Source organism: Trachypithecus francoisi, unplaced genomic scaffold, assembly GCF_009764315.1.
Source record: "Trachypithecus francoisi isolate TF-2019V2 unplaced genomic scaffold, Tfra_2.0 Contig00395, whole genome shotgun sequence".
NCBI classification, from domain to species: domain Eukaryota; kingdom Metazoa; phylum Chordata; class Mammalia; order Primates; family Cercopithecidae; genus Trachypithecus; species Trachypithecus francoisi.
In genome coordinates, this window is record NW_022680616.1 from 53,078 (window position 1) to 65,422 (window position 12,345).

General features: G+C 48.8%; 1 protein-coding gene across 1 annotated transcript in view; it reads left to right on the plus strand.

Annotated features, from left to right (window-relative positions):
- The window catches only part of LOC117083824, a 48,844-nt gene that overhangs the window by 20,434 nt on the left and 16,065 nt on the right, over window positions 1-12,345 (plus strand). The window contains exons 4-8 of the mRNA XM_033211913.1: window positions 819-1,127; window positions 3,633-3,780; window positions 7,159-7,310; window positions 10,949-11,016; window positions 12,075-12,096. Coding sequence (XP_033067804.1) covers window positions 819-1,127; window positions 3,633-3,780; window positions 7,159-7,310; window positions 10,949-11,016; window positions 12,075-12,096 — 699 coding nt within the window. The remainder of the gene's footprint in view (window positions 1-818; window positions 1,128-3,632; window positions 3,781-7,158; window positions 7,311-10,948; window positions 11,017-12,074; window positions 12,097-12,345) is intronic.

The following is a 12,345-nucleotide window of genomic DNA, read 5'->3' on the forward strand; positions in this document are numbered from 1 at the left end:
GAGAGCCCAGCCCTCCCAGGACAGTCACAAGAAAGGAGAGGGTCTCTTAGGGCAGAGATGTATCTGTCCCTGGAGCCCCGTCACCTCTGGGGCCCGGTCTCTCTTCACGGGTCGACCTCCCGCCTTCATTTGAGGAAGGGCACCTTAGAAAGTGACTAGCGGGGAGTAAACGGGGGTACAGAGAACTCCAGGGCCGCCAGGTGAAGTCCAGGAGCATCAGAGGCTGCTGGGGTGGGCATGGGGGCTGCGGCGCCCCAAAGTCAAGGGGAGCAGCCCCAAGAACCCAGCCAATGTGAAGAGTCCTGTGGTCGGGCTGGTGGGGAGAGACGACGGCAGAGCCCAGGGTGTGTCTGGGTGGAGTCCGTGCTTCACCAGGAGAGCTGAGCGGGCCAGGTTGGGACACAGCCTGCTGTCCCTGGGGACAGGAAGCTCCAGGCCATGCCAGGCTTGGGCCTCCCCACACCCTGCCAGGACGGTTTTGTGGGCTGTAGGGGAGACCCCTAGATTCCAAACTCAGACTCCAGAAACCGGGAAGGAGGGAGCACAGCCTGCCCTGGGGACACACGGGGTAACTGAGGCTGCAGAGGAAATGACTGGACCAGGACAACTGGGAAAGGTGACTTGGGAAGGCCCCTAGCAAGGTGCAGGGCTGTCTGCTCTCCAGAGGGCTCCAGTGGAAAGGAGGGAATGAAGAGGGAAGGAGAGGCCCTTGGTGGGCCAGACAACCACACCGTGAACCCTCCCAGACTTTAGACAGAGGCGCTCCACACACCCCACTCTCCCTCTGCCATCTCTCACCCCCTCCTCTGTCCACACAGGTCAGCCCAAGGCCACCCCCTCGGTCACTCTGTTCCTGCCATCCTTTGAGGAGCTCCAAGCCAACAAGGCCACGCTGGTGTGTCTCATGAGTGACTTCTATCCGGGAATCTTAACGGTGACCTGGAAGGCAGATGGTACCCCCATCACCCAGGGTGTGGAGATGACCACACCCTCCAAACAGAGCAAGAAGTACACAGCCAGCAGCTACCTGAGACTGACGCCCGAGCAGTGGAGGTCCCGCAGAAGCTACAGCTGCCAGGTCACGCATGAAGGGAGCACCGTGGAGAAGACAGTGGACCCTGCAGAATGTTCGTAGGTTCCCAACCCTCACCCCAGCCACAGGGTCCTGGAGCTGCAGGCTCCCAGGGGAAGGGTCTCTCTGCATCCCAAGCCAGCCAGCTCTTCTCCCTGTACCCAGTAAACCCTCAATAAATATCCTCTTGGTCAACCAGAAATCCTGCCCCCTCTCTTCATAGCTCTCATATAATTTGATGCTTCTCCTGGGTTCTCAGTGTGGCTTTGAGGGAATCCTGGCACCAGTGGGAAAGCAGCCTGGAGGAGAGGATCACAGGCTCCCAGGCGTGTCCCCTGGGGAAATAGGCCAGGATAGGAGGAGTTGGCTCACTGGACACCGGTCCATCCATTCTCTCCCACCTCCCCTTCCTCCTTACAGCTCAACCCCCAACCCGCTGCCTGTTTTCTGGAGGGAGCTATTTGTGGCTGATACACCCTCTGTCCCTGTCCTGGTCTGGACCCTCTACCCACCCACGGCCTGTCTTTCCTCAGCCTGGAAATCCTACTCTGGGCCTGGAGTCCCTCTTTTTCTGGTCCTGGGCCCTGGAATGCCCTCCCTCCTCTCTGCCCAACTCCCCACCCCCAAGGGTTGGACTGTCCAGGACACTCCAACACCACCAAATTCATGAGCTCTTAAATTTTGGGCCCACCTTGATTTTTCACCTGACAGCAAGTTCAGAGGTGTGAGAAAAATAGGAAGAAGCCAGGAAGGAAACACATGAAAGGCTTGCAAGAGGCTCAGGACACTTGCAAAAGATAGGCTCTGAGCTCCCCAGGAACCAGTGCAAGAAGGGTAATTGATGCTCCATTCTTTCTTTTTTTTTTAAATGGAGTCTTGCTCTGTTGCCTAGGCTGGAGTGCAATGGCACGATCTCGGCTCACCATAACCTCCGCCTCCCAGGTTCAACCGGTTCTCCTGCCTCCGCCTCCTGAGTAGCTGGGAATACAGGTACGTGCCACAATGCCAGGCTGATTTTTGTATTTTTCTTACAGACAGGGTTTCACCATGTTGTTCAGGCTGGTGTGCTCCATCATTTCTAAGAGATTAAACAAGTCTTTGCTCGAGGGAGGTTGGTGTTTTCAATGCCGAGGCCAGGCATCTCTTCGCAATTGAAAGTGGGCATGTGTTTTACCCACGGCCTCACTATTGATGGGATTTGGGCTCCGACATACGCACGGGTGACTGCCTGGCAGCCCTAGGACATGGAGATTTTTCTCAGATGCTTGGCACAGAAAGTCACTGGCCATCTTTGGAGGAAGCATCATTTTTGGGAAACACTTCTCCATTGGATCCTGAGCCTTAGGTGGAAAACCAGGTCCTGTGTTGGGAATTTCTCTGGGAGGCTCCCTGGGTCTGGGGCTCCAGCTGCTCTCTGAGAAGGTGTAGGGGGAGAGAGCATGGCCCAGCCACACCCAGCCCCTCCTGCATGGTTCCTGCTGAGCAGGGTGTTAGAGGGGTGGGGGCACCAGCAGTGGTCAGGCCTGTGTTTCTGTGAGTGGGGCCAGGGAGGGACTCTCGGGGCATCCTAGGGAGTCTGTCCCATGACTCCTGTTTTACTTTGCTGTGGCTGCTGCTGTCACAAATGACCCCTAATTCAGAGGCTTCATACATCGCACATTGATTCTCTCCCTGCTCTGGAGTCAGACGTCCAAAATGAATCCTAGAGTGCTAAAATCAGGGTGCCAGCCGGGCCAGGCTCCTTCTGAGGGCTCTCTGGAGAATCCATTTCCAGGATTTTTCCAGCTTCTAGAGGATGCCCTGGGCTCCTGGCCCCCTCCTCCTACTTCAAAGCCAGGGCTCAGCATCTTCAAATCTCTCTCCCACTCCTCTCTCTCTCTCTCTCTTTCTTTCTCCCTCCCTCCTGCCTCCTCCTTTCCCTTGTAAAGACCCCACCTTGGACCCACCCAGATAACCCAGGATCATCTTCCACCTCAGGCTCCTTCACATCCTCACATCTGTAAAGTCCCTGTGGCCACACAACACAGCACATGGACAGGTCCTGGGACTGGGACACAACCATCCCTGGGCCCTAATTCAGCTACCCACAGCTCCTTTCCCTCCTTCCCCTCTCCTCCGGGTATGAAAAGGGAATGCAGAGAGGTTGGTCAATGAATACACACTTACAGTTAGATGCAAGGAGTGTGTTCTAATGTTGGATAGCAGAGTAGGGTGGTTATGGTTAGCAATAATGTGTATTTTAAAATAGGTACAAGAGAGAACTTCAAGTATATTCAACACATAGAAATGATAAATACTCAAGGCCATACTCCAGATACATTGACTTGATGATGACACGTTGGATGCACGGAACCAAACAGCACACGCGCCTCATAGAAATGTCCAATATTATGTATCAGTATAATATTTTCTACGAATAAGAAAGGCAAAAAAAGAAGTTAAGCATAAACTAGCCATTTGACCTAGCAATTCCAGCCCTAGGAATTTATCTAGAAGAAATGAAAGCATGTGTTCAAAAAGACGTATACATAAATGTTCTCAGCAACCTCATTCACTACAGGCAACAACTGGAAACAACCCAAGTGCCCGTCAGCTAGAGAATGGATAGACCCACGTGGTCTGTGCATACAGTGGAGTGCTGCTCAGTTATACAAAGAAAAGAAACTATGGATACAGGCCACAGGAGGGATGAACTTCAAAACATTACAGTAAGTGAAAGAAGTAAAACTCCACGAGGGAAGTTGGTGGGTATGGACATATTTTGAACTGGCAGAATTTTACTGTGTTCATTGAGGTATTAGGTATTGAGTCCCTGTTGACCAGCTGCTGTGCTAGGTACGGCCATTAGAGAAATGAAAAGCAGACGCCATCTCCATTGTGATGAGACTCACCCGATCAGCCGTTTCTGATGAACACTCAGGTACCCTGACTCTCACTGCTCACATTTGCAGGCTTTACTTAATGCCACTTAAACCTCCCTATTCCCCAAGTCTTCTTTCTTTTCTATTTTGTTTTTTAGACAGAGTCTCGCTCTGTCACCCAGGCTGGAGTGCAGTGGCACCATCTCGGCTCACTGCAACGTCCATCTCCTGGGTTCAAGCAATTCTCCTGCGTCAGCCTCCTGAATAGCTGGGATTACAGGTGCCCACCACCACGCCTGGCTTATTTTTGTATTTTTAGTAGAGATGGGGTTTTGCCATGTTGGCCAGGCTGGTCTCGAACTCCTCCGGACCTCCAGTGATCCTCCCACTTAGGCCTCCCAAAGTGTTGGGATTACAGGCATGAGCCACCGCGCCCAGCCCTCAAGTCTCCTTTCTTTCCAACTTTTCTTATGAGGCACAGCTTTTTAAAGCAATCCCTGCCATACCCATGGCTTCAATTGTCTTCTCTATGCTCTGATGACAATAAAATTTAAATGTTGTTTTTATATAACAGCTTTATTTTACATGTCACCTCATTCACTACGATTGTAAATTCAAAGTTGCTCTAAGAAAGTAATAACTAAAAAGTTCTCATATTTTAATATGTAAATTTTAGAATATTTCCTTAATGGTTTGACTTTGTATGTGTATTTTTTAAAACATGAGTTGTGATGTCACAGAATGGATTTAGCCTACAGAGGTTTCTATCCAACTTTCTACCAGAGAGCTCCATTTCAATGCAATACTTAAGAGTCTAAAACTATCTTTTTTTTTTTGAGACGGAGTTTCACGCTGTTGCCCAGGCTAGAGTGCAGTGGCACTATCTTGGCTCATTGCAAACTCTGTCCACCAGGTTTAAACCATTCTCCTTCCTCAGTCTCCCAAGTAGCTGGGATTACAGGCGCCCATCATTGCGCCTGGCTAATTTTTGTAATTTTAATAGAAATGGGGTTTCACCATGTTGGCCAGGCTGGTCTCGAACTCCTGACCTCAAATGATCCAGCCACCTTGGCCTACCAACATAATGTCTCTCAATTGGTTCCATTGCTTCCGTCAGCCCTTCTGTATTTGCAGAGAGACCTCACTGCAAACACATCTGATAGAGACTCCTCACCTCTGTGTGGTTCAGTGACTCTCATGTTTCCAGAATAAAATTTAAACCCTACTTAAACTCTAGTGCTGGACAGTGAATGAGCCTTTGTATTCCAGGTTCATCCACTGTCCAGCAGCGTAGCCTCAGACAACTGAACTCTAAGCCTTTGTTTGCTCATCTGCCTGAACTCACTGAGCAGTCATGGGACCTTGGGGAAGTTACTTGATTTTTACATCTAGATTTATGCTGTAAAATGTGTACAATGGGACTGTTTCTGAGGGTTAAATGAGTATGCCACAGTTGCAACACTGTCAGGCACATAATGCTTGCCAGATGTTGACTATTCATCTTTATCCTATGAGGACAGTGGTACCCCACTGTGGGGTTCTCAATTTTGTATAAGAAACTAATGCTTTATGATTTGTTAGTGAAAGAAATATCTGAGGCCGGGCGTGGCGGCTCACGCCTGTAATCCCAGCACTTTGGGAGGCCGAGGCGAGTGGATCACCTGAGGTCAGGCGTTCAAGACCAGTCTGACCAACATGGTGAAACCCTCGTCCCTCCTAAAAAAACAAAAATTAGCCAGATGTGATGGCGTGTGCCTGTAGTCCCAGATACTCAGGAGGCTGGTGCTGGAGAATCGCTTGAATCTGGGAGGTGGAGGTTGCAGTGAGCCGAGCTCGTGCCACTGCACTCTAGCCTGGTCGACCGAGTGACACTCCATCTCAAAAGATAATAAATAAGTAAATAAAAGAAATATCTGAGTACCCGTGCCATGGAAAGAAGAAACAGGTAGAAAAGGGAGTTGGTAGGTCCTAGCATTACAGAGCTGGGAAGGATGTGTTCAGTCTCTATTTTATAGACCAGGAGGGGAAAGTGTGATGTGTCCCAGGCTTTCATTCAGGATACACAGCCATAACTCTCTACTGAGAGTGGGACCAGGGCCCTGGGCGTAGCTATGGTCAAGTGGCAGACAAGAACTAACACTTGTAGGACAGGAGAGAAAAGCAGTTAGTTAGAATTTAGTTAGAAAAGCAGTCAAAAATTTGTATATAACTACATTTGGTGAGCAAATGAAAGCTGTCAGACTCTGAAAAACAGCAATGCTGGTGGAAATGACTTTAGTAACTGAGGTTTTCTTTCTTTTCTTTTTTTTTTTTTTTTTTCCTGAGACACCCTTGTCACCCAGGCTGGAGTGCAATGGTGCAATCTTGGCTCGCTGTGCAACCTCCGCCTCCTGGATTCAAGCAGTTATTCTGCCTCAGCCTCCCGTGTAGCTAGGATAGCAGGTGCCCGCCACCACGCTGAGCTAATGTTTTGTATTTTTAGTAGAGGTGGGATTTCACCATGTTGGCCAGGCTGGTCTCGAATTCCTGACCTCGGGTGATCCACCCCCCTCAGCCTCCCAAAGTGCTAGATTACAGGCATGAGCCACCGTGCCCGGCTGTACCAGGGTTTTCTATTGAGTTTCTTGCCAAGGGTGACTTCCAATAACAACCCCCCTGCACTTTTCTCAGGACTGGAAAGCTCAGGCAGCCCAGGGTGAATAAAAGCCTGATTAGTGCAGTCAGCACAGGGGGCCTGGGTGGCCACAAGGTGGGCAGCAGCAGGGATGGGCATTGTGAGGCCTTGGGTGAGGCTGTGGGGCTGGACATTGTGAGTCACTAGCCTGGCCTGGCTGTTTCCTGGTAGCCAGGTGACATAGGAAGCTTTGTGGGTTATAGGCATCAGCCAGGGCCAGCAGCCCTCAGTCGGTAGCGAGGAGGAGGAGGAGGAGGAGCTCCGACTGTGCTGTGTCCCAGCAGTTTTGTGCCTGTCGGTGCTTGTGTTCATTTATCTTTCGGAGAAGGTAGCAGGTGGCGGCAGAGTAAGGGCTGAGGCCCCAGATCTGCCTGGGGTCAGGCTGCTTCTGCAAGTGCTTTGCCAGCCTCAGTAGCGTGCCTGCTAGGGCAACACCATTTCAGTTTCATCGAAGGCTCAGGCAGGAGTGGACAGGCGTGTCAAGATCCCATGGGGAATATACTGACCTCTTGTGTGTGCCCCAAAGTCAGTTCCAGCTGTGGCTGGCACAGGGGGAAGTCAGCATCCAGTGATGAATCTGATTTTTATGAGGCTGTGGCTGCTCCAAAATCAGAATCCGCTACTGTAGAGCCTGGCAAGCTGGATGTGGGAGCCACGGAGGGCCACGACCTGCAGCACATCAGCAGGCAAAAGATGCCCACAGGTAAAAAAGCCTTGGGTTCCATTTACTCTCTGGCACACCTCTGGCCACCTCACCCCCTTCCCATACCCTCATCCCCAGAGACATCCTCAGCTTCCAGCTCCATCCTGCCCATAGCCAGCTTTCCAGGTCTGGGCATGGGGGGCAGAGGTTGGCTCTGCCTCTTGTCTTAGACATTGAGGCTTTTTTGATCTAGTCTCTTCCTTTTCTCAATGAAAATTCAAATAGCCCAGTTTTGGAGTCCCCATCCCATTCTCTAGCCTTGCTTATCCAGCTGGTTTGGTACCTAAATGAAGGAACCAGGTAAGGGCCAGATTGTTTCTTTTCTCCCATCCCTTTAGGTAGCTAATAATTGGGATAATTCAGTCCCAAATATTTGGATTTTTTTGTTTGTTTGTTTTAGATGGAGTCTCACTCTGTTGCCCAGGCTGGAGTGCAGTGGTGCGATCTTGGCTCACTGCCACCTCTGCCTCCCGGGTTCAAGCGATTCTCCTGCCTCAGCCTCCTGAGTAGCTAGGACTACAGGTGCGTGTCACCTCACCTGGCTAATTTTTTGTATTTTTAGTACCGACGTGTTTCACCATGTTAGCCAGGATGGTCTCTATCTCCAGACCTTGTGATCCACCTGCCTCAGCCATCCGAAGTGCTGGGATTACATGCGTGAGCCACCACGCCCAGCCAGAGATTTCTTAAATTCAAAATTCAAAATTATTGTTTTATTTTTTTTGAGACAAGACCTCACTTTGTCATCCAAGAGTGCATTGGTGCAATCACAGCTCACTGCAACCTTGACCTCTTCAGGTTCAGGTGTTCCCCCGACCTCAGGCTCCGAAGTAACTGGCACTAAGGCATCATGCCAAGCTAATTTATATATATATATATATTTTTTTTTTTTTGTCGAGATGGGGTTTCACCATGTTGCCCAGGCTCGGTTCACTTTTAATAGTAAAGGACACCTCAAATGTTTAGATATTTGCCTTCAGTTTGGGCAATTATGAATATAGCTGTTAAAAACCTTGCTGTGTCTTGTTTGGAAACATAATTTTTATTTATTTATTTTTATTATTATACTTTAAGTTCTAGGGTACATGTGCACAACGTGCAGGTTTGTTATATATGTATACATGTGCCATGTTGGTATGCTGTACCCATTAACTCATCATTTACATTAGGTATATCTCCTAATGCTATCCCTCCCCCTTGTCCCCTCTCCACAATAGGCCCCAGTGTGTGATGTTCCCCTTCCTGTGTCCAAGTGATCTCATTGTTCAGTTCCCACCTGTGAGTGAGAACATGTGGTGTTTGGTTTTCTGTTCTTGTGATAGTTTGCTGAGAATGATGGTTTCCAGCTGCATCCATGTTCCTACAAAGGACACGCATTCATCCTTTTTTATGGCTGCATAGTATTCCATGGTGTATATGTGCTACGTTTTCTTAATCTAGTCTGTCACTGATGGACATTTGGGTTGATTCCAAGTCTTTGCTATTGTGAATAGTGCTGCAGTAAACATACGTGTGCATGTGTCTTTCTAGCAGCATTATTTATAATCCTTTGGGTATATACCCAGTAATGGGATGGCTGGGTCAAATGGTATTTCAGTTTCCACTTATTTTGTAGAAGGTTTGGAATCTTCAGTGTCAAACTCTATCTGTGTTGTGTCTTCCCACAGGGTGGATAGAGGAACCCTGGCTATGGGTGTTTCCTGCCAGGGCAGTGACTGTGTCTTCCTCATTAGTCCTTACCCCAGAGCTCAGTCCTGGGGAGAACATGTTAGGCCCCATGGGCACTATAGTGAACACATCCCTGGGGTGAGTTCTAGGTCAGCCCTGGGCTGGGATCTAGCGCAGGTGTGGAAATGTTCCCTTCTCAGCCTGTCCAGCCTGTTGAGCCCTACACCAATCCTGGATCCTGCCCCAGCTTCTGAGTCAGGGTCCCTGGAGATGAGGTTGAGCTCCTGAGGACAGTGAGGTGCCCCTGCCCCTCGGCTCCTGCTGCTCTGATCCTGTGTAGACAGGGTGTGCAGGGCCACGGTCTTCCCCTGTGTCCATGCGCGCCCCCTGCTGGAATCCTTCTGGACCTGGATGTTGTCCTCATTGTTATCATATCCCCAGGCCCACACAGTGACTGGCCCTTGTGTAGATGCCCAGAAAGTAACCATAAATGTATGGTAGGAGCAGAGCTGCAAACTGTTTTGCTAGAAAACACTAGGGGAGGGGAGTCATGTCTTCCTCATGTCTGGATCTCCTGTGCCGTCTAATGTTCTCAGTCATATATGTGCCTCCTCATAAATACATTTAAATATTTACAATTAAAAGTTCAGGGCCGGGCGTGGTGCCTCACACCTGTAATTTCAGCACTTTGGGAGGCCAGGGAGTGTGGATCACCTGAGGTTAGGAGTTCGAGACCAGCCTGGCCAACATGGTGAAACCCCGTTTCTATTAAAAATGCAAAAATTAGCCAGGTGTGGTGGCGCACGCTTGTAATCCCAGCTACTCAGGAGACTGAGGCAGGAAAATTGCCTGAATCCGGGAGGCAGAGGTTGCAGTGAACCAAGATCATGCCATTGTACTCCAGCCTGGGCAGCAAGGGTGAAACTCCATCTTGAAGGAAAAAAAAAAAATTCAGAACCTCATCACAACAGCCACCGTGCAATGGCCCAGAAGCTTTTTGTTCATGCAGCGGAGAGATTTCCATCCCCACAGAATGCTCTTTCACATCTGCTGTGAGGCTGGCTGAGGGAACGATTGTTGGACTCCTCTAACTCAAAGCGTGCACATCAAAGTTTGAATCTCAGGGCTGTGAGATTGGAGGTGAGACCTATAATGGGCCAATGGAAGGAAAAAGTTGAAAGGTGGTTCCTTCAGTTCCTCTTTCTCACTTGAAGGCTGGCAAGTGTGAGTGATGCCTTTCTAGAGACCTCTGACTCCCCAGAGCCCAGGGAGAGTCTGACAACACCGAGGAAAGGGCAGAGTGATCTCATGTAACCCAGTGTGGCCTCACCTGGAGTAGGAGGGTGGGCGAGTTGCTCTCTGGAATAACTTCTTGTGGAGTTTTTGTTTCTAATGATTGGCCAGTGGACACCGTCCATGAGGGCAGCTGCAGTGAGGCAGACCTGCAGGTGGAGAATGATACTCTAGGAGGATCTCTGGGAGCAGTTGGGTGACACCTGTTGCTTTGGAACCTAGGAACAGGGTGAGGAAGTCAGAACCAAAGGAAATATGTGTAGAAGTCTGACTTGTTCCTTTTGTATTTTAATAAGATAGAGGTGAGACAATTTGTGTCCATGGGCTTTGTGTGCTGTTTGTAACCATTTTTTTTTTCTTGCTCTGGTGTTTAATGGTTACTTTCCAGAAGACCAGTTTGTCTTGTCTATGTCACAGCAAACATCAAAGCCTTGAGTTTTGATTGGTTAATATCTTCTGGGACTTGGGAATGCAAGTCTTATTAGGTCCAGGCACTGACTAAGATGCAAGGTATCTGGTGAGACTCCCTCATGCCCACTACTTGAACATAGTTGTTTCTCTGAGGTGGTCTCAGAATCTTCAGTCCCACGCTCCATATGCCGCATCTAGCAAATCTCCCTGAGGGACTCACAGTCTGCAACCCCCAGGGCACTGACATTAACTCTGTGTCCTTTTAGGCTCCCCTGAGGACAGCCTGCGTGTAAAATCTCTACCACCAAGTGAGGAAGACAATGATGATGCCCAGGTAAGACCCCCTTTCCTTGTCTTCTAAGGAAATGTTGCTTTCCTCATGTGTGAAACAGACTCACCCATCCACACCCAAAGAATGGATGCAGAGGCCCGCAGAACAGAGAAAGTGAGACTTTTAATGATGGGCTTGCAAGATCGGGTGTCTGATGGGCAGACACACCCAGAACAGTTTCAACAACCAATTGATCCCCTAGTGTTCAGGTCCCTCCCCTTGTTCCTCATAGACTGAGTACTATGAGGCCATAATCTTCCCAGATGTTGCATATTGATTGTTGGTTAGGAGCTTTAGGTATTTTTTATTTAGGGTTGTCTTACTGCATGTTGTTGCAGCCCACAATGTATTGCAATCCTAGTCAGCTCAGGGGCTCTTCAAGTGTTTGACTTATGACCTAAGTAGCTGGGCAGGCTGATAAGAACAGACAAAGTGAGGTATTTTGCAGGCTAGTAAAATTTCAACTTAGACTAAACTTTGTTCAAGTGATGGGAACTAAGTGGGGTAGAGAGGGGGCCCAACAAGCAGGCATTGCCTATCCAAGCAGGAGCCTGGCATATCCTATTTCTTCTGTGCTTTGCTGACCTAAACAGGTTCAAGGCACTTTGTTTTAAATATGGACCACTGTATACATTATTTCCTTCACCTGATTTCTTTCTTTCTCAATTAACTTTGATATAAGAATATGATGAGGAACATAAGGTACAACATACACAATAGTCCTTGTTGGGATGGAGTTTAGTGGGAGTGTCTTCCCATGTAATACATGACATGCTAGGATGTTTTTGAAGGACAGCATCCATCATCAACTGTAATGCAGAGGCATTTTCCTCACACTAGTTTTTCTCCTTGGATTAGGCATTGTGTGTTTACGAATCTGAATCAACCTCAAAGATAAATTCTGTGGGAAAAGCTCTTGTCTTTTTCACAGTGGTCCTCTATGCTAGAATGTTTGGCCTTTGACCCTTGACTCAACCACTGTTTCACAACGAACAGATCTGTGTAAGGCATGCAGCAGAATTGATCTGATCCTCATAGCATCTTCTTTTGTCTTGTTTCAGATTTTACCATCACGTGTCCAGGGTACGTACCTTCAACTAACTCACTTTCTGAGAAACAAACTTCCTGGCTTTAATACATTGAAACCTTAATCCGGGTTTCTATATTTGCTCTCACCAGACCTTAATATTGGGGGTCTGCTGAGAGCAAATGATTTTGCAAGTGTATAACTATGACCAGAGGGGCTGTAGAAATGTGTGTGAACCCAGAGGACCAACCAGGAGATTTTGTGTGAGCCAGTGTTTCTTCACCTGGAGTAGGAGAAGTGAGTGC